Source organism: Lepeophtheirus salmonis, chromosome 4, assembly GCF_016086655.4.
Source record: "Lepeophtheirus salmonis chromosome 4, UVic_Lsal_1.4, whole genome shotgun sequence".
In the NCBI taxonomy this organism is placed as follows: Eukaryota; Metazoa; Arthropoda; class Copepoda; order Siphonostomatoida; family Caligidae; genus Lepeophtheirus; species Lepeophtheirus salmonis.
The window spans coordinates 46332156-46355682 of record NC_052134.2 but is presented as its reverse complement, the minus strand read 5'-3'; the positions used below and the strand labels follow the sequence as shown (position 1 = coordinate 46355682).

The 23527-nt window shown below is 31.3% G+C and overlaps 1 protein-coding gene, 1 long non-coding RNA gene and 2 other non-coding genes across 4 annotated transcripts in view; 1 reads left to right on the top strand and 3 right to left on the bottom strand.

Annotated features, from left to right (window-relative positions):
- The window catches only part of LOC121116074 (uncharacterized), a 97286-nt gene extending 74683 nt beyond the window's left edge, over nucleotides 1-22603 (top strand). Inside the window, exons 4-5 of the mRNA XM_040710290.2 lie at nucleotides 20806-20997; nucleotides 21065-22603. Of these exons, the coding sequence (XP_040566224.1) occupies nucleotides 20806-20997; nucleotides 21065-22014 (1142 nt within the window). The 3' untranslated portion in view covers nucleotides 22015-22603. The remainder of the gene's footprint in view (nucleotides 1-20805; nucleotides 20998-21064) is intronic.
- Nucleotides 6538-6609, bottom strand: TRNAT-UGU (transfer RNA threonine (anticodon UGU)). The gene has a single exon. It is a non-coding gene; the product is annotated as a tRNA-Thr (tRNA).
- On the bottom strand, nucleotides 6864-6935 carry TRNAT-UGU (transfer RNA threonine (anticodon UGU)). The gene has a single exon. It is a non-coding gene; the product is annotated as a tRNA-Thr (tRNA).
- On the bottom strand, nucleotides 14312-15661 carry LOC121116075 (uncharacterized). The gene is made up of 2 exons (XR_011779863.1): nucleotides 15284-15661; nucleotides 14312-15152 (listed from the first exon to the last, which is right to left on the bottom strand). It is a non-coding gene; the product is annotated as an uncharacterized lncRNA (long non-coding RNA).
- Nucleotides 22604-23527: the final 924 nt, after the last annotated feature.

Below are 23527 nucleotides of genomic sequence, written 5' to 3'. Positions count from 1 at the left end.
CTTCAGAATTTCTATGAAGGAGCAGTGGATTGAAGATGATAACCTTTTCTGTTCCTCACTTTGGCTTTCAGTCAATTATTATGTATTTTTATAGAACTCATTAGTATATATATATTATACCAATATACGATTATTCCGTAAAAGATTTGGAGAAATTTATGCATTTTTGAGCATACAGGCAATGATTAACGAGGTTAGTAGTCACAATCATAGACCTTGATGGGAAGGGACATCTGCACAATGAACGATCATTCCATTAAAAAGATGAGGTCCACCGAGTGAGTGGGACAGAGGCAAGATCCCTTCAACAGAAAATGAAGGGAGGATCAGAAGGCGTGTGGCTGGGATATCCAAATGAAAAAATATGAAATCCTATGGAAAATGAATACATGTAGACCCAATTAGATGCAATCCAGGCGGAAGAGGAACTTTTTTAAGACATTTGACGAATAACATTAATTATATTCAATATTTCAGCAAGGCAAGGAATACTAGAACTATATTTTTTATTGGAGGGAGATGTTATCACAAGAATTATTAGTAAATAATGAAAAAAAAAAAAAAAGAAACAGCACACCCAACAACACTTTTCCTTTTCTAATCTCAAAACAATAATGTATTATTTAGTTATAACTATAGTTGGTAATATTGTATAGAAAAACGCGTGCGAGGAGAAATGGGGGGGGGGGAAGACATATGGTATCATTGTTTAAAATACTGATGTGATTCTCACTGAAATCACATCAGTATTTATCCGTTGTCTACTTTATTATGATTTTTGAGGGTATAACGAAAGTATTTATTAGCAAAATGTTTAATAAAGATATACTACGACGGTTTGACTTGGACGGTTTTTATCCGTTACAGTAGGTTTGAAAACGTCACACTCCATGAAATTCTAATTCATTATGAACCATATTCTCAGAATAATAACTAATAAAACGACAAAGTAAGAGTATTTCGAAATATATTTGAAGTTCCAAGTTTAAAATAGAAGGCTTAAATTAAATATAATCTACATACTAAAAAAATAAACCATCATACATTTAAGTTAAATATACAAAATTATACAATTAGAATCCTATAACTAATAATAATAATAGATTATAAATACAGAATATTGAAATAATAGATTTATCCAAATAATATTTTCTTGTTCTAACATCGGAATTCAGTTCAATATGTCATAACTTTAGGTTGCAAAACACAAGCCAGACGCGGAGTTTAATCAAAAATATAATTACCCTTTTTACCTCATATGCAAGTTGCATATACAATTGTGCACAAGATAGATATATCTCTACCGATGAGATCTTAATAATTATTAATAATAAAGTAAATGTCAAAATAATAAAATAAGGTTAGATTTAAATCCATATCTTCTTCCAATCTTAGTACGAACAGCTTTTAGAATCCCACTTTCATTTATTTCATGTTTATCTAAAAAAAGAAAAGTTAATCCATGCAGTCAAATTTTAAACCTTAATTACTTATCTTAGATATAAAAATAAGACTCCTTTATAACTGATAAGACAATTCAGGCAACCATTCTTGACTTAATGTAGTTTTCTAACATGACATAGTAAAGATTTAGAGCAAAAGCTAATTATGTAGTAATGGCCGGCCATATTACTCCTTATTAAGACCATCAAAAAAAGATTTCCCCCCGAATATTTGTGCTTATTTATGTTGTTGTGACCATTTAAGCCGTTGTTTTTGCCTTTTAATGAGTTTTCGGAACACCATTTCTTGGAGCTTATGAACCATAGCTACTCCTTAAGTGACTTGTATAACAACATACTATTATCATGAAGGATACACACAATTGCTAATTATAATGCTACACCCAATGCAACTACCTCCGTTGTTGTGACCATTTAAGCCGTTGTTTTTGCCATTTAATGAGTTGTGTATCATAATTCTGGAAATGTTTAGCTAAAATAGAATCATATTTCATGGTTAGATTTAAAAAAAAATTGAATACTTACTGTTAAATAGTACAAAATTCAGAATTCCATTTCGAAATTAGTTAATATTTTTTACTTTTTTACTCATAACTTGATCGTAATTTGATGTAGATGACTCAAGACATGCTGAAAATTATCCCAACTTCACAATTTACAATGAGGGTATTTCTTTAAATGACATCATTACCAACATCCTCCATTAATTTAATGATGGTGCCTCAGGAATGGACGTGTTTACCCGTGTATTTCTCCATAATTTTTTTTGAACGTAGGATGATTAACAATGAATAAGGGTATATTACATGTAATAAGCATCTTTGTGAGATCAGAGTTAAAGTCTGACTTGATGTATTCATCATTAATTTGGTTTTTTAGATGAACTTCCATGCTCTTGATATGAGATGAAGATAATGAGTGGCGTGTAATTCTAGATAGGGGACTAAAGGCAAATTTATATCGACAAATCCGACAAGCAATCTGTTTCTCATCCGGTAAGTATTTTCCAAATTCCTGGGCCTCCATTTTCAGAAATCCAGACAGAAGGCGACGTTATTTTAGGCATTTTATTCAGTTCTCTATCGACTATCAACATCTAATATATTAATATTGAATAATAAAGGTGGGAATGATAACGTTCTTCATTGAATAAGATGTATACTATTTAAACAATGATGCCATGCGTATTTATTCCTTCCTCCTCGCACCAAAATTATCACCCTTAGTTATAACATATTCTTAATACATTTTAGGGTCATATCTATAATAAATTGAGCATTAGTCCGCCCAAAAAATCCTGAACGTGCTCCCACTCAATTAAAAATGAGCGGCACTCGTTTTTTTCGCTCGTTTAGGTGTATATTTGAATTTGACAACTATTCATGATTGGAATTAAATGCAATATATTGCAAGTTCAAGTGTTCCGTACGATTTGTGAAAATCATACCTTATTTGCAATAGCTTATAATAATCCAAATGATTGGTTTATTTAAAGTAGGTGTGTCAAGAAATTTTTACTTGTCTTTGGGTATGTCTTGGGCACAAACAGATTGGGAACCACTGTCTCAGGGAACATGTATTTATGAGATTTCGTGCACTATCATCCAATTAAGCCTGATAAATAGCTGGAGATTGAAAAAAGGTTTCTCAAATTTTTGAACTTATGCTTGCGTGAGATTTTGATATCCTAGGTAAATTTACTACATCAAAATATAAAAAAATCGTATTTCAGTTGGGAAAATTCGTTTACAGAAAATAAAGATTTATTTCCCAACGGTATCTCCACACAGGAAGGAGCAGGAAGTGTCTCTAGGGGAACCGATATCTGAATCTTCTTTAAGTGACCAGCTACATGTGAGGCAAACTCGTCAACCAAAAACATCTGAGAGTCCCAGATACAGCATCTATCTTATCTTGAGACATAACTTTAACCGTCTATTTTTGCAATCTTTGAAATTTTTCTTTATCTCTCAAATTTATTGATGTTATCTGATAAGAAGTAGAAACAGAAAAAGTAATTCAAACTTACATAACTGAGCGAAAATTCGAGCTATTTCATCGCTCTTCTAAAATGTTGAGCACGTTCTCGCTCAATTGAACACCGCTCACTAATGCTTGGAATAAATAAATCTAGGTATTAGAGATATACATCTTTGATAGACAGTAAGGTTTATGTGCTTTTATCCCTTGACATCTCCGAGTTCACTATTTTTCTTAATATCAATGAAAAAAGGGGTTACAAAACTAAATTGTTTAGGCCTCCAATATTACCGATATGCTGTTATCATTGTTGAAAACACGCTCTATAAATTTGAATGACATAAGTCTTCCTCTTTGTTAAATAATAGTTATTATTTTCTCATGAAGCATTATAACTAATTACATGATTCGACTCAAATAAAATATTGTAATTTTTTTTAAACTTTTTTTAATTCTTCTTTTTACAAAATAATCCTTGATTTATTGTGCTATGCACAAAAGAGAAATTTGACCACCCAAAATACAACATGTAGGTAGGTACATAATATATTTTACTTTAATTGAGGTTTGCACAAATCTCATCATACAGTTTTTTTAGCTTTTTTTTTGCTAATTGATACATAGAGAAAAAATCTTCTTCGTTTCATCATCAACACATACAGGGTGCGCAAGCTATCTATCTCGCTACTTTGGTGCACTGTCTAGAGCAAACTCGGGTACTTAGGTAGCTGGTTATTTTTTTCTTTTGTTAGATAGCCTGTTCAAACCTACACCCGTTGGGGAAAAATGGAATCAATGAACAAATTCGTTGTCCCATATATTTGGAAAAGGCATAGATCCATCCTTGGTATCCGCGGCAGAACGAAAACATAACAATTAATCGAACTCTGAGACTCAGTGCGACGTTTGTTTGCAAGGTTAGAAGGGAATTTGAGGCCTTTAAAGGTGATAGAAATATAACTGTTTTTTTGTTCACTCAATGCCTTAGAGTCGACACTAATGCCCACCTAGTCGTGCTAGATATCAAGATGAAGCCCTGGATCGGCGGTATGGTTGCTAATAGGAGGCCTAACATGTAGCAGCAGGACTCGAATCCCTGAAACATACCTCGAAAAAAAGTATTAATAGCTCCAAGACCATCTTAAAGAGTTCCTCTAACCATACTTTTGGCCTCCAAACTAGCTAGATCTGAATCTGATGGATTTTTTTGCGTACGATACGATCGAACAACAAACCAATCAAACCCCCTACAACACCAAAGACGAACTTATCAGTCGGATCAAGAAGGAATTCTAGGATTTGCCAAAGGAACAAGTGGTGAAGGCCTGCTCACGCTTTATTCTCGTATAGAGACTGTCATTGAGACTGGACGTGATTTTATTGAATAAAATAAATCAGAATCCATGAATTTTTCAAAATCTAGTTTTATTTTTTCAATCGGACAACTGATTGGAGAGAAAATTCCGGTAAAAAAAATCATTTTTGCGCTACATATAACTTGTGCACCCTGTATATACTACGTGGAAAAAGACCTCCTTATACAGAGAGTCCAAGCAATGGGTGAATAAATAAAGTGATAACTAAATATATATATTAATCCAATGTATAATTACCAACTTAAAACAAGGAGAAAGATCCTCAGGCCATAGGTTTCATAACATTTTCAAAATAGATATCATAGATAACACAAAAACAAGCTAGAATGGTTTTTGACAAAGTTGTATACACATACAATGTAGTAAAAATGCATATGTCATAGTGGGGAAATGCTCAAGGAAGATCTAATTTTAGAGGTATCCCAGTTCCTTGATAATAATTAATTAATTGATAGGTCGAAGTCCAGTGTTTTATAAAAAAAGCCTACGTTGAACATTTTTGAAGATGACTCACAATACACTTTAGGATTAACTGAAAATGAATGAAATTATACTGGACATATAATTTCAAACCTGGAGAGAATGATAGATTTTGGTGTAATGTGGGGATTTAAAATGTTTTAATTATAGTAATAATAGCAAAATGAAATTCAATTTGAATAAAAATGTAAGCAGAAAATTATCTACTCAAATGACGACGATACAAAATTACGACTTATTTCTATGTACTGAGTGGGGACCCAAGCTTGCATTTAATTACGAGATGCCATTACCCTACTAAACGACAGCTGAAACAAAAATAAAAAGTTTTGATTTAATCCATGTCTCTGAGTCTAAAAATGTCAAAGCAACAACAAAAAAGGCAACACGTTTACGATTTCCTCCATGCCGGTGTCAGTGCCCAGAAGGCTGAAAAGACCGTTTGCATCTCTATCTGGACTGCCTACAAAATCAATAAGTAGTATTTAATGCAAGTGTTGTACATTTTTTCATTCATACAGCCATTTGATAAAGTTTCATGTAGATTTATTGGAAATACGTACATTTTATGTAGTAAAAATATCAATTTAAAGCCCCCAGAATGGAGTCTCCTATAATTATTATGCAGTTTATGACATCAGTGAAAATGATCAAATTACATTTTCTTTTTACATTCCCAGCTTTTTTCTGATTCCCCATAAAAAAATGTCTGAGCAAATATCCACATTTCTAAGAATTGTGCAACATAGCAATCTTTGCACAATATATATGGGTCTTTTGATTTCGATACGATATACCAAACAGCGTCTATTTTTCTTACAAAATATTTTTTTTTTAAATCATTGAGAATACACATTCCAAGAATTTAAAAATACTATTCTCATTCTTCTAAATATTATTATGCAGACGTTAAGTTAATGAACCTCTAAGTTTCTATTTAATTTTATATTGATTCAAGAAATGAGAATCAATAGTCATACAAAAGAAGCTTTTTAAAGGAAATTCTGTAATAAAACACTGTTTATTGATGCATCCTTAAAATGTGTTCTACTGAAATAAGATATTTGAAATTTAAAAGGAGGAAGCAAGGGACAAAATTACGTGTAACATATTGTACAGTAGACATTATTACAACAGCAATTTGTTACAAAAATATACTTTTCGCTGTCTAACAATGTTTTAAAATTAAATACATATTCAATCATCAAGAATTCCTAGAGTCTGAAATTATTAAAAAATGCCTCCAGAGAGGATCGAACTCTCGACCCCTGGTTTACAAGACCAGTGCTCTGCCACTGAGCTATAGAGGCTAAGATGACAATTTGAGAAAAAAACTATTACAATAAAAAATTATTTAAATTTATTTTATGTATATTTGGCCCCTGTGGAATAATGAATCCTGAATTATTTAGAACAGATTTAAAATAAATATTGAATCAATAAAATATTCCCTTGTAAATTCAGTCCTATATTAAAGTAATAAGACTTTATTTCTATATAGATAGTAACAAAATACTATTTTTGACGAAATTAATTTAGATAGGTATAATGTCGTAAAAATAAATGCCTCCAGAGAGGATCGAACTCTCGACCCCTGGTTTACAAGACCAGTGCTCTGCCACTGAGCTATAGAGGCTATTGATACTAATGAAATACACATACTATATTTTCTACCTTTTTAATATAAAGTTTTACATGTATACACAATGTATTATCAAAACACTTGTGAAAATTAGGAGTCTAGGAGAAAATAGTGTATTGACATGGATTTACTTTTCATAGTTAATTGATTCAGCACAATTGATTACTTTTTAGAATATATAACGTATATATACATAAATAAAATATCCATTAACAATAATAAAATACCTACCCAGTTAGACACATGTATAATTAGTAATGTAAATTACAAAATAATATATTCATAACCGTGTCTGGGGAGTTCGCAGGTGGGGATGTACACCCCCCCCCCCTCCTTATCAAGAAATGTTTACTTTGTATTATAATTTTTTTCGGGAAGATGAAAATTTTTTATGGAAAAATAAAGGTAAAATTTTTTTTGTTAAGACTTTCTTTCCTAAAAATAAGGTCATTCGTCCAAATTATGCAGCAAAGCAAAAAAATTTAACAATTTCTAAACATTTTTCAAAAAAAATCCAAAAACCAAGCCCCCCTAAATGTATATATATGTATACTTTCCTGAATAAAATAATAATAAATATATTTGATGATGTGATATTCGCGTATTCTTGCTCCAATACTACCTAGTTATGATTCCCATTCATGTTACACCGATTTCAAAAGATAAAATATGTTATTATTTGTCACACATTCCTATGAATGAGGGCTGATTATTGATAATTGATCAATTTCATTATGAAGATGCTTCAACAATTATCTCGAGTCGCTATTAGAACTTTTGTAACAAAAATCATGACCAAAGATGTGAAAATTGTCTAACCCTCGTGAGTGTAAATCAAAAAGAAAAGTATACCTTGGCAACTTTGATAGACAACATAATTCTACTGAAAAAGATAGCTAAATAAAGTATAGTGCTTCTAACTTGCCAATACATTTGAATTTTCAAAATAGGGAGAAATAATTAATAAGAGCACTAATATATTGCAGATTACCAAGATATACTTTTGTTGAAATGTATGTTCATAAGGATTTGTACACTTTTCACATCCCTCATCATGGCATCCGCCCGATAAATAAATTGGAAAGATATAAATATTTAAAGAAGAGAAGGAGTCATTCGTTAGGATCTAATGTCTCAGAGATCCTATGTCCCTTGTCAAGTCCTGATCTACAATCCTCCATCCCGAGATTGTATCTGATATTATCAATATGTGTTTGTCATTGGAGTAGTCTAGAAGATAATTAGATAGTATTGTACCATGAATCATCATCAAATATATTTATTCTTTTTTTTTTTCAGCAAAGTGTCCCTTTGGCAAAATTGATTTCGGTAAAGTATCCTAGAACCATCATACCATGGCTCCACATTTACCAAATGTTAATATACAAATACAACCAAACTATAAATTAAGGTGTTAAGTCGTTAGACGCATCTTGCTTAAAATCAAGAAATAAAGCATTGACCAAAGTTATCCTAATATTAAATCAATTGATATTCTATTTAGTACTATACCACACTCGCTAAAATCAAAATACACTGCGTCACAAAGATTCACAAAGATAAAAAGATTCTTAAATACTCATATGTACTCATTCCAAGACACAAATTTGCTGAGTAATCCTCAAATTTAAATACGAATTTATATAAGAAAATCTACTTACAGGATAATGTATATTACAACTTATTTCCCAAAATTATTTCAGCTAATCACACATCTTTGGCTCTTACATGTAGGGGGCAATCAATAATCAATCAAACCAACCACCTCCAGTTTCATCCACAGCCTCCTACCTGACTGTGAACCGGGCAAAGGCCTTGATGAGACGGTCCTTATTTATAATGGGCACTACCTCAAAAATAGAACCACACAAGGAGTCAACAATAATATGTACACGTTTATTGGACTCTCTCTCTCCGAGACACCCTACACGTAGTAGTCCAAGGGGTTCAGATCCGTTTCGAGGAGGCTACATTAAGATTCATTTTAATCGTTTATTCCGTTAATTTATTATCAGATATTGACCCAAAACGATCATGATTCTTCCTTGTAGGGTTTTCCGGCCCATCAGACTCCTTAAAAGCTTTGGCGCCATCATAAACAGTTAATTTGGCCAGCTTCATACTTAATTATCTCCTTGGGTGTGCGCCCATTTTGCGCAGATTTTTATATTTTGAAATCTGTAAGTGCCTTTTTCTCGAAATTTTATTTCATATGATATATAAGTTGGGTCATGTAAATCATGAGATAATAATTTAATACGGGTGGATAAGGAAGACTTAACGGAAATAAATAATATGTACAACTAATTACAATGTACATAGTTCTTAGTAAATCCGTACAACTATGTATCACTGGACATAAGGAACTTCGAGGTCAGTAATTAATTATGACAATAACTCGTATTTTGTTTTGCTTATTTAAGGAAAGAGAAAATTAATTTTCTTTTAAAAGTAAAATTCATTTGACCAAGGGCTTAAAAAGGTAGATAATTAATTTAAAATAATTTTCAACGGATAATAACTTAATTAACAGGGTCTTATGTGGTATTTTTGACCTCTTTTAATAAGTACATACGTAGATTAAAGGGAGGGGAGAGTCTTGTTAAACTGAACTACGCCTAAAATGTTATTAGGAAGCAACGTTAATAAATAATTAATAACTGTTATAGTCAAGAAAGCGCTTCTTTTCCAACAATCTTGAAGTTAATACAATTATTGTCCACAAAAAGAAAAGAAAAAAACCTCAGACACATTGTAGAAATATCAAGATTGTCAAGGGTAAAATCGAATTCCGTGTAATTAATTAACTAACAGAATAAATTGATGAAATCAAAAACATCGTACTTATTCCAACAATTATAGTTCTATACTAAAGTATTTTTCAAATATTGACTCATAGTAAGACGAAATTCGAAAAAACCAAACTTATGGCATATTGATGATCAAAAGAATGGCTCGTGATTTTTTGTTGATAAAGATGTCTTGAGTAATGTAACTTTATACATTATTGACTAATGATGAATATCCCCGCATTCAATACAGCGACACAACTTAATGAATTAGGAAAAGTATTAAGCAATATTCTAGAGAGGAAAAAATGTGGATAGGGTGATAGTCTTCAGGCGATAAATACAAATATATGTAATGCAGAATTACTACTTACCATCTGACAAGATTTTGATAATATTAGCATTGTTAATAAATAATTAATAATTGTTATTAATTTTATCCAATGAATGAAAGTATAGCTAGAGCTAAAACTGTTGTGATCTAAGATGAATAAAATACATCATCACCACTAATTTAAAATTTTTAAAAGAAGCTTTTTGATTGGTCAAAAGTTAAAGAGACACGGGAATTATATATTATTATGTTATTATATAAATCAATACTTGTTTAATAGATTCGATTCATTTGAGACGTTGTAGACATGAAATGAAATCTAAATGATAAATTAGTGGATCTTAGTATAGACAATTACGATAGTACGCAAAATGATATTTCACTCCAATCTAAAACCAAACTATATGAAAATGTATTCGGCGGAATATGTTATTGAATATAACACATGAATACAACCTATGGATTGTACAATGGATAAGAAAAGGAATACCATATTTGTACAAACCTACATATACTGTGCCAATAATATTTATAACTCGAGGCCCAGGGTTGTATCTGTTGCATGCCATTGATTTGGAATTATAATGGATATTTCCATTCATTGAAGGTATACATAAAGGCAGTTCCTCGTTTTACAACATTATTTTATGGTCTCAAAAAGCAACAAGCCAACGTTCACAACGTCTTAATATTCATCCCTTGATTGATTATATATCCCTCTAACTTAGCAGTAGTAGTCTGTTAGTACCTAACACAATTATCCTGTAATTTGATACTTTTTACGACTTGGTCACTATATTTTTCGTTTTTTATATATTAAGAACATACATAATTGCAAAATTTATAGATTACACGGACAAGTTTATTGAAAATAATACAATAAGCATTAAAATCTCATTAGGAGTGTTTAATTTAATATTAAGTAGTAGACTTAACTTTTATTTCTTGAAAATAAATTGTTCATGTTTTCCCTACTTTCACAGATAATTATAATTTTATAAACGAGTACTTCATAGAAAGGAGTAGTGTTGGAGTCGTGTTATAAATATCGAGTTCGAGTAATTGAATATTGAGTCGAGTTTGCGTTTTTGAGTATTGAGTCAAGTTGAGTTTGAGAAAAGACATCAGAGAAAGATAAATATTTTTTCATCGTACGGATAAAATCAAAGTTCAATGATTTAAGAATATAGTGTGTGAGCAAACTAAAAAAATATTTCTTTTTGCCAAGGTGTCGTTACAGTATTGAAGTAAACAGCCACCCTTTTGACCCAACCAATATAAAGTAGAAAAAATAATTAGGAAGAGAAACCTTTCCAATCAGATGGGAACACAAATCTCGAGATTTTCACACGTTATCCATACCAAGGTTAATAGAAATGTAATAGGGACTTCTTTAATTTTCAATTTGATGTACCGTACCGACTGCTTGGCAAGACAGACAGATTTTGATGTCATAGAGTATAACAACAGTACTCTAACAATAACAGTCAAGGAAGGCGATATATAGCTATCTTGCTAACAGTTATACTTTTTGGTGTCACTATAAAAAGCGTGATGGATGTCAAACATCAGTCGGAAAAGCGTTATTGTATAACCTTGTATTTCTATTAAGCTTAATCTATACCACCAACTCCACCTTGGGAAGGAATAAATTGTCTCCGGTGTCATGATAGTATATACCAATTCCTATGGTTCCTTCAATATCTCATTCATGGTTTATTCTCTGCTCCGGATTTTAACTCCAGCCAAGGATTTATGAAGTCTCTCCGAGTCCGAGGGACTTAAACTAATTATCTTTTCAAAGACAAGCAATAATTATCTGCTGTTGTCTATTCCTATCTTTTTGTACTCCAACCCAGTGACTTTTGAAAGTTCGATCATCATTTCCAATAAATAATGCTTTATCATTGATTTATATTTAAATATATACATTTAAATGAGACTCTTATAGTCCATAATTTATAGTATAGTGATAATATTAGACGACAGTTTCATTTGGAATCAGTAAAAAGAAAAGAGATAATTTAGGTAATTAAAAGTAAGATAAAAAGTCCAAAAGTTTACTTTATTACTCCTATTCTTTACAATTATTTGTATTTTTTCAATAAAAACTTCATTTGGATTACAAATAGTATTTACTAAACTTGGTTCCTACCGAATTTTTGCAATCATCATCAAAAAATTACAACCATTCCTCGTACATGTTTCAAAATATCCATGTTGTTCGTCAATAAATATGAAAATATTTCGTACAAAAATATATATTTTCCAAATACAAAACAATTCAATTCAAGATCTTCATTTGATATGAGAAGTTATTTTCTATTCCATCCGTATTAAATTCCTGATGCCTAAATGGAGGCCTAAAATTGTTGATTGATTTCCTTAGGTGTGAGATGTCAAAATATGTACCAACAATTCGAGTTCCAGTAATACTCGAATCTAAAACTAGAAATAAATCTAAGCAAGCATTTAACACTCCTTCCTCAAATTAGAAGAGTAGAAATGATTTATCATTTTGAAATGACAAATATGTTGAACAACATGTCATTGTATACGTCATGTTAAATATGACAAATTGGGATTGAAAAAACATGTAAAATATAAACACACAAAGTGTATCCATGTTACTTATAATCATTTTGTTGACTATGAATGTTGCTTGTTCAAAATTTTATATATATAATAATATATGATTTCATAATAGACAACATTTATTTACCATAAATTTGCAAGTCATATTTAAAAAAATTAAAACAATATTTTTCTTCCACATAAACAAACATAACTTTTTTTTATTTCTACTAAATAGTAACTAACTGATTTCTTATTTTATTGCATCCAGACAGCACCTGCTGCTAAATAGGGATGTGAAAATTGACCAAATTGCATAAAAACTACTGTTGGGTTTCGGTCTGAAAATCTTAGACCGGTCTGAGACCCGTAGATTATTAGTGAACCGAACTAATTCGGTCAATTGAAGAGCGGTCTGGAAAGAAAAATATGGTCTGGATCGGTCTAATTTTTATTTGGGTCTATGTGGACCGATTCTATGGATGGGATGTTGATGACGTCATTGTATTTTAAAATTATGAGCATCGGCTCAATAATCTCAAATATTTTTTTTAATCCATAGTTATTCACACAAAAACCAAATTTTATATTTTTTTCTCAGCTGCATCGCCCGAATTACGGAAAAATATTATAGTAAAAATAAAATAATCCTTAGTTTTGGGAAGCGGCTACATCCCCTCCAGCTTACTCCCTGTGGACGCCCCTGAACTAATCCCTCAGGTGGATAGGAGAGAAAGTTGACCCATATATTGAGACTGAAAAAATTGGTCCACGATTTGAAAACGATAAAATTTCGATTAACGATCTGGAATAGATCAGTATGAAATTTAGAAAGTAGACGAATAAAATAACTAAGCATGTTTCTATGATATATTTTTGGGGCTCCAAAGTCATGTTTTTGACCAAAATAAAACCTAATTTTCCTTTTTCAATATCTTTCTCCTTCTTTTTTCATCTTCATTCTCTTTACTAGCATACATATAAAATAAACCTATGTAACCAGCAAAATATTACCCGGCGTTGCTCGGGCCAAGGAGGGTGCGGGGAATCCCATTGACAATGGTAAATGCAGTTCTTCCTCACGTTTAGATCCCTTCAGTGCGGGCGAGCATTATAATATACCGCCTGTACAATATATGTAAAATGTATTATTATGAATAAATAAAAAATCTGTCATAAACTTCAAATAACATACCAACATATATGCATAAAAAATGTGCCTAGATGAGAAGTAGGATATTTTATTTTTTCCAAAAAAATGCAAAACCAAAATTTGCGAAGAAAACTGCAAAAACTGATTTGTACTAATTTTGCACAAAAAAAAGTAGTTAATAGAATTTATAGCCAATCAATCCCCTATCTAGTCTCCCTTAGCTCTAAAAAACAATTTTGTGTTTTTGGTATAGAAACAAAAAAAAATCTACACCCCCCTCTTAACCTGGCCAGGTTCAAAAGAGGTGCCTATGCAAAATTTCAGCCTCCTAGTCCAACGGTGTTGGCAACCATAAAGGACACACAAACTGTATTTTATATATATACAGATTATCTATAAGAAGTTTTATTCTTTGAAAAATATGACAGTCATATCATTGAATGATTTGGATAAGTTTACAACATTTTCGGCAAATCATTTGCACTAACTCTTTTTGTTTTTATGAATGAAAACAATTCAGTTTGTTTATATTTATGCATATATTATATTCTCTCTGATTTAAAAATTTTGTTATTGTAAAATATATAATGGGTATCCATCAACAGATATATTTTTGTAAACTTATTCGAACAATCACATCCTTGTATGTGATGACGTATATACTGTACACAACATTCAAATTATATTATCCGCCATTATGAGATTCAAATAAGTATTTTAGAATCAAATGTGGAAAAACCTAGGGGAAGGTGGGGAAGATTGTGGTTAAAAAAATCTCAATGTTTGAGAACTTCCAACGGACGAGTTACTATTAAGAGATTGTCAATATTCCAATTAAATGACATCAAGTATTAACATTACCAAAATAATGAAAATTAAGTCAAATCCTCTATTGTCTATTTAACTAGCGGTCATCTTTAAAAATATATGTAATACCAAGGTGTCAGATAACTATTTCCTGAATTTCAAAATGGCTATAGGCCAAGCCAATCAAAACGTCGACGATCAAATCACTCAATATCTCGAGGTTGAAGTTTATGCAAGGTCAGGCCACCCTTTTACCATGAAAGCTTTGCCTGATACAGTTACTTATTTTCACGACTTGGTATTGGAGTACAACATCGAAAGAGACTCAACTAAAAGACTCTCCATCACAACAGCGAATAATTCAAGCTTGAGATGCATGTGCGCCGTCTGTCTTCGTATCAAAATTGGAGAAGTCTCTGAAACAGACATCACGGCATACGTTACTCCAGATCTGCTCGATGAATTAATTGTTTAATGGCATGGTCTACAAAAACTGAGGATTATACGTTAGTCTTTTCTTAAGTCATTCAATTCACTCCAAATGAATCTATCATCTGTAAGACAATATCGAAGACAGGGGATACATCTTTCCAAAATATAAAAAAAGTAGTACCTAGAAGGTCAAATGAAATTAAACAGTTGATATTAAGTTGTAATTCATGCCAAGAGCTAGGCACTTCATTACCTCTAGAATCACTCCGACAATCTTCAGCGTCAAGGCCATTTGAATCTGTCTTCCGAACTAATGGAATTCAACGGGGATAACATAGCTCGTCGTCTTCGTGGACCAATATTAAGGGTGGGCTCCCATAAGTCAGTTATGAAAGACTTCAACTAAGTCAGTCACTGATATCATGTTGACGTGGTTTGAAGATTGAGGGCGGGGGAGAAAAAGAGAGAGAAAGACCTCGCAACCAAAAAACATTATGATCGCACCTCTCCAAATCGAAACCATCTCATTCCTGGAAATCAAGTAAGGATCCAAAATACAACGACAAAGATGTGAGACACACGTGGAGTAATGATTAAAACTCGGGAGGCTCCTACTTTGTTAATATAGAATGAAAGTAGAATATCATAATACGTAAAAGACGCGTCATAAAAAAACATATCAACCAGAATGTCCTTAAAAATGACTTACATAATATTAATATTACATAATTATCCGTCAGTGTTGTATATTAATGTTTTGTGATTAATGTATTATGCAATATTAATGTTAAAATATCATGGCATTTGTCGTCTTGGGGGAGATGTAAGGTCCTTGCATAGAAAGATTAAAACCTTTATGTATATAATATTGGAATGTACTTTTGTATAGAATGTATTTGTATTAGTATCAATAGACTCGTTTATCAGTAGAAACGTCGTAAGTTGGTAACTCGACAATGATGGTATAACCTTTTATTTCTATTAACTTTAAGTATTACCAAGCAATATTACAAATAACTGGGAAAGTTCCGTAAATTAAAAATACTAAATGTTAGGGTTTAAAAAAAACAAAGTCCAACTTTCCCCGATTTCTTATTTTGCTCATAACTTTTTTAATTTTGGATAAATATAGAAAAAGTCCTTATTCGTATAGTTGAATTTTTTAGACGCCAGTTACTTTTTGATTTTTAATTTAACCCCCTATCTAGTCTCCTTGAGCTCCAAAAAACAGCTAAAATATAAGTAATATAACAATGCCTTATTGTACTATGGACCCTTCCTTGCTGCCTGTATCCTTATTTGTAGATTTTGTGGAGTATGATTTCATAGTTCTACTTTGTCTCCTTGTGCAATAATTTGACTTAAAGACTCCACGAAAAAAGATACCGGATTTGGAAGGATCCATAGGGCAAATGAGGCATGGTTCTCCTTTGCCCGATGATCCACCAAGAATCGACCTAATGATAGCCTGGGTGTACCTAAGCGATAAATAGCAGATGGTGTAAATGACTTATTTGGCTAACTACCAGATGATTTCGTGCCTTTTTCCTGATTTTTAGAAGGAACATTTCCGTGATACAATAAAGGTAAGGTCATGATGCTACATATTCGAATACAATTTCCATCCAATACGTTCACAAAAATGATGGGGGCGGTGAGTAATCGACAATCGTGTAAGAGTTACCACTCTCCTTCACTTTGTCATTTTGACACTCAAACATCTCGGATGCTATAAGAAATATTCATTTAACACACTACATAATACAAAAGAAAGTAGGAATTAAAAATATATAAATCCATTTGATAGCCTGAAAAACATCTTTCAACTTTAGAAGTTTTATTATTTTTGTTGTTATTGGCATATTATCAACAAAATATGTAAAGTTGGACACTCAAAAATATGACAGGTTTGTTAAAAATACCCTATTTCCTTCAAATGGATGTATTATTGAAACAAAAGATACAGAAGCACGGTCCTTTCTTTGTTTATCATTAACAATGATTCAAAGGTTTTCTACTCAAAATATTTCTTGTTAACAACACGTCTAGAGATAGGACGGATCTTGAACTCGGATCCGAAGTATCCCAGTACTTTATAAGTAAACTAGTATTATCCAAAAAATATCTGAGATCGAGACCCGAACAGGCTTCAGGATCTCAAACTTTTACGGATCTAAAAAATCCGAGAGATTTTCCAGATCTTAAAAAGCTTATAATATTGTTTCATAAAGAGAGGACGAGTCTTGGATCCAGATTCAAAGGACTCGGGTAACGTATAGGTAAATTTGTATTATCCAGGATCTGAACAGGCTTTGGGTACTCTAGCTTTTACGAATCTTAAAAAAGACATGAATGATTTCATGATTTAGATTTTTATGGTATTGCTTAATTCCATGCTTAGACACGTTTACTCTTTTTCTGTTCTTTTGTTCATCTCTAAAAAGAAACCATTCCTTTTTCATTCGTTAACTTTTTTACCGTTCATTTGTTCATTTTTCTATTTATTCCTTCATTGAAAAAACAAAAAAAAAACATGGAATAATAAAGCATTGTGGAAAAAAGGGCGTTTTTAGAATTTTTTTGATAAAAATTTGAAAAATTAAATTTTATCGAAAAAAAATCAAAAAAATTTTTTTCAAAAGAAATTTTGAATATTAAATTTAAAAAAAAAAATTAAAAAACCACATTTATTCACTGTTAATAAAATTTTTTAGAAAAAAATTTCAAATGTAAAATTTAAAAAAAAAACTTCAAATTTTAAATTTTTGGACTAAATTTTCAAAAATTCATAGTTATTCACAAAAAATTTCAAAAATTAGATCTCAAATGTTAAATTTTTTGAAAAAAAAAAATTCAAATATTAAATTTTCACGAGAAAAATTTCAAAAAAGCCCCTCAAGCCCATTCCCTGCGTACGCCCCTAATAAGTGTACTCAAGGGAGTCTTAGGCATTAGAGGAGTAAATGAGCGTCAATAACTTGGCTTTAAAAAGGTAGATATGTTCAAATTCTTAGGTATTTTAAATCATTCCACAAATTTAAATACAATTTCCATAATTGACTCATATGTCTAAAAAATATTGGGCTGTCTTTATAAATTAATATGATGTATAAAAATAATTTAGCAACACACGTTCGGGTCATGCCATGTCAAATTGACCAGAGCATGTTACCCGACCCTCTCAGATTGGGATAATTTTTTGGCACAAATTTTCGAATTTATGAGTAGATTATGTGTGCCAAATTTCAGCACATAATTCAGAAGCTATTTTTGTTATTTAAAAAAAATGGATCAAAAACAGTTTTGTGTTTTAATTTTATACTGCTTTTTTATGGGAAAAAATACCGTTCAAGCTTAGCAATGATTTGAAAAGTGTTTTGGGGACTCTGCTCATAAAGCGAATAAAAAAAATCAATAATAATTTGAAAATAGTCGACTTTCAAATAAAAAAGCGTGTTTTCTTTGTTAAGCTCAGAACTTTCCAGTCCTTGTTTTATATTTTACGACGCAACCTTTCCCCCAAAAATAAACAGGTGGAAAAAGGACAAAATCAGTTGGTAGCTATTATCCAATTATTTGCAATTATGGAATTATTATTCCATAATTGTTGAGAATAGTTCTCAGTTTAACGAGACATAATTCAAGTTATTCAACCTATCAACGTTCAGAATACAGATAAGAGGATAAGAAGCCAAAAAATCAACAGATGATTACAAAATCCAATATTTTTTTTTTTATTCACTACGTTTTCTCGTTTTTAGCTGTATATTTTTGTACTTGAGTTGAGTGAATCTTGTTCACGTCGTTACTTTTATTATATTATTGAACAATATATCTGAAAAGAAACATAAAAAGGCCAGAAACCAATTGGTTGATATCCAATTCTTCTCAACTATGGAATTATCATTAAAGAATTGTTAGTACCAAATATTTGGGCATTATTGAAAAATCCTCCAAAGAATTCTACTCTCCTAAGCCTATTCTCAAAACGCTGATTGCTGGAAGGGGGAACCAGAAAAATCGACAGCTGACAACAAAATGTATAATACGTTTTTATTAGTGATGTGACTATTCCAAAAACCAATCCCAATTCCGATGCAATTCTAGTAAGAATTCTCGTGCTGATTCTGATTTTTTAATATTTTAAATAATATTTAAAAAATACAATTTTGCTGTAAATTTCTAAGAATTACAACAGATAAAGTGAGGCAATTCCTTTGCCCCAGCGAGCTTTTTCCAATCCAAATTTTCTCAGGGCGAGTAATGACACAGCAAACTTTCCAAACCCGAGCTTTCTAATATCCCTTTACAAAATTTATTCCCCTAAAATAACTATATCTGCACCAACTGCATGTGTTTAGAACACTTAATTCACGTTTAGTTTGTATTCAATTGGTTTCTTCTTAGTTTTCGAGCATTTTTTATAATAAATTATTTTATTAAGATATTTATAAAATTATAAGACTTTTTTTTACAAATTCACATGCCCTTGTTTTATATCTTGACGGATATATTTAATATTTTTGTTTCATAACTTGGGAAAGTAATAAATAGTTAAATACCAGTGATAAGTAAAAATACATAAGAATCACAATCGCAAATTAAAGATTATTATCCCGATTCCATACACAACACCCAATTTTGCGATTCTGATTTATCGTACCATCACTAATTTTTATGTTAGTGAAGCAACACCGTGATTATCAGGCAATTAATTTCCTTTTCTTTTTGACTGAAAAGGTTGAGAGATGTAACAAAGATTGCAAAATAATGATATGTTGATAGTTTGCTTTTTTGATGATGATTTGATTATATCTTTACCTCTTCATAGTCAACATGTTCATATTAATATCTTTTACTATATCTATAAGACTTTTAATTATTTTTTCCCATACAGACAGCATGGGACATCGAATCATTTTTCATTTAAAAATCATCAAGACGTGGACTAGTATATATATTATAAAAATATTCTCAACTATTTTGCACATCCTTTTGATCTTTTACAAGTATTTTCTACTTAAATTACAAGTTGTCAATGCAGATTGTCGAACAAATAATTTTTTTTTCCTTCTCCTCAAAATAAGAAAAAATAATTTGTTTCTGAGTGAATGAAGGGTCAAAGAATAAAATAATATAATTAGAAATTATTGTGAAGTAAAAAACTTTAATCTACCAACAAATGTATATACGAATACATATCATAGATAGAATTGACATTTTTGAAAGGAATAAAAGAGTGCGAGGAGAAGGCAGAGCGAGAGATACGGTACTAATAAATTAAAACTCTTGTTAATATTAGCTATCTGATATATGTTTTTGTAGGGTTAAAAATGAATTACTGCTTTTAAGCGGAGAAGCTCCTACATTTAAAACAGCAGTAGCGCAGGGAATTTATCATAATTATATTTAAATTAATCTATATATATATATATATTTTTTTTAATGACCAAAGATAGGCGAACATGTTTACTTCAGAAGTTGAAAATATAGTTACGACTGTAGTGCTGACTAATCGGTACTCAGGACGGATAAATGATAAAAAAGACCGGACCGATTAGACAAAATGCTGATTAGAAATGCAGACCTAGGAACGACCCAACACTACTTTATATAATTACTACCTTGAATATACATAGGGAGGTGTGTTAATTTGTAAAAATGATCAAAAGTAATTTTAGCCCAACTTTTATCTTCCGTTTTTGTTTTTTTACAAAAATCGAAAATACTATAGTTTGGAAATATAATTGTTTGCTTTTTTAATTTGATATATAGAGCATTTCAACGTTCTTTGGAGAGAAAGCTGGACTCGTGAGGCTGGTAAAGTACTCAAAAAATTCGAGCAGGATGTTATTCGTAAGGCAAAAACTGAGGGCTACGATGGCCACGACAAAGAAGACACTGCCACTCTACAGTGGAACTTTTCTGGTGCCTTGTTATATTCCGTAACTGTTATCACTACCATTGGTAATGACAATGTTTTATACATATTTGACTGGTATTTATTCCATGATTGTTTTTATACTATTTTCAGGCTATGGTAACATTGCACCAAAAACAAATTGGGGGCGAATAGTGACCATGGTTTATGCCATATTTGGAATGCCACTCTTTCTAATGTGGGCCTCACAAATGGGTACATTCCTCGCTCATAGTTTTCAGTTTTTGTACTCTAATATATGCTGTGTTCTCTGTATACGCGGACAAAAGCGACGGGCTGCTTTAGCGAAAGCATCTCGTAGTCCCAAACTTTTGGATGCAAGTAGTCAAATGAGCCTTGATCAACCCGTCCGTGTTGGAATAATAAAACCTGAATCAGACTTTAACAATGAGAGAGAACCTAGTGTGTACGATAATGTCATTGAAGATGAAAATAACGAATCTGATGAATCGAAGAATAATTATCTTCAGAGTGTTGTGAGCATCTCCACTCCGACTGGGACACCCACTACCACGCTCTTGAATAATAATAATAGCTCTCCACAATTTCTTTATATTAATAATAATCATAATCATTCAAATAGTCGGAAACCTTCAACCCAAAATGAGGAAGAGTACTCAAAGGCCACTTCCTTCGCTCTAGAAGAATCCAATGTTTCAGGGGTTGGACAGAACGGGCAATCTCCTCCACGGGTTCCTGTGCTCCCTGTCTTGGCTTTTGTGGGTGGTTATATAACCTTAGGTGCTACAATTTTCTCAACTTGGGAAAAGTGGACATTACTAGAGGGTGCCTATTTCTCCTTCATAACATTAACGACAATTGGCTTTGGAGATTTTGTACCAGGAGATGCTGTTCTCAATGACGACTCAGAACATGGTCAGGCTAAACTTATATTGGCTTGTATCTACTTGCTTATGGGACTTGCAGTTATTTCTATGGCAATCAATTTAGTACAAGAGGAAATTGTGGAGAGATTTAGACAATTAGCTATCGATATGGGGATTATTGAAAATCCTACAGATGAAGAACTTACTCCGAAATAATCTCTTCTTCAACTACAATATAGAATCTTATTCTTTATTATTCCAAAACTCAAACTCAGTGCCAAAACCTTTATTTTACATTAAATAAGCTCCATGATCCTTTAATCGTCAACTCTGAATAACACATACATCGTACACTTCTTTTTCGTTCAAGAAAAATGACAACCAGCAAATAATGAACATTCAGTCTACGCTTTCACTTCTTTTGTAAAATAACAATTATTAAACAAATTAATGGTTCATGCGGCTTTCTACAAATGAAAATTTGCACAATCAATTCTTTTGCTTATTGCCAACTATTGTTTTATTATTATTTTATAAGCTTATTTTTAGAAATTAAGATAATCAAACACAATATTGATAGTTGTTGTCTACAAATACATAGATCTTTCTTTCAGATTGTAAATACAAAATAATTATCCATGATTTATACATTTTTTGATTTTCCTCAACGATTAATATTTATTTCATTAATTAATAATATTTCAATGTTTTACCTCGGGTCGTTCCTTACAAACTTGATATTAATTAATATTATATATTAAAAATCAGAAATAAACGAAACTTTTCTTTTGTAAAAACCTCAAAACCTCTTCATCAGTACTTTTTTTCATCGTGTTTACAAATTAATGTATTATTATTTATTCACGATCTATTATAATTACGACTAAAGCCATAAACAAAAGTATCTCTAAAATTATATTCTAATAACCTTGGTTCTCTTTTCCGAAGAGTATTCAAGTAATTTTTCAAATTTGAGGGATAATCCGTTTATTACCCAAGGGCGGAGAAAGCATTGTTAGATTGGCGGGTATTTATTTTTGGACTAATTTCTCGCGATTAGTGTTGTATCGATAAAAATCGTCAAAAATGAAAAAATATTCAGAAATGACAGATTTCAGTTAAACATAAATTTGTATGTGTCAAATTTGAATACAAACGAATCTCCAGTCAAATTTCTACAAACTTTATTTCCTTTACGAATCCAATATTCCATTGGAAATCCATTTTTTTGCACCTGAAAACACAAAATTGTAATTTTCACCGATTTCTTTTTTTGCCCATAACTTTTTAATTAATTTAGAAAACGTCATTATTCGTAAAGTTGTTTTTTGAGACGTCAATCATCTTTTGATTTACAATTCAACATGGAATAAGTCCCCCTTATATGACCCCCACCCCAAATTGTCACCCCCGTCTTAGCCTAACCAGGATCAAGAGGCACCCATGCAAATTTCCAGCCTCCTAGGTCCAACGGTGTGGGTACTCATAAAGGATACACTAACTATATTTTATATATATATGCAGTTTATCCTAATCCCCCAAACAGCTTTTGATTACTCAATTTTTCCTTTCCTTCCATGTATTTGAAATCAGAAATTCATATCCAATAAAGTATTCAATCATTAACCAAAATATATATGCAATTAATTAAAATTTAATAGTTTAAGAAAGGATAATTACAATTTGTGAAAAGAAAATTGATTAATATCAATTAAATCATATTTTCAAA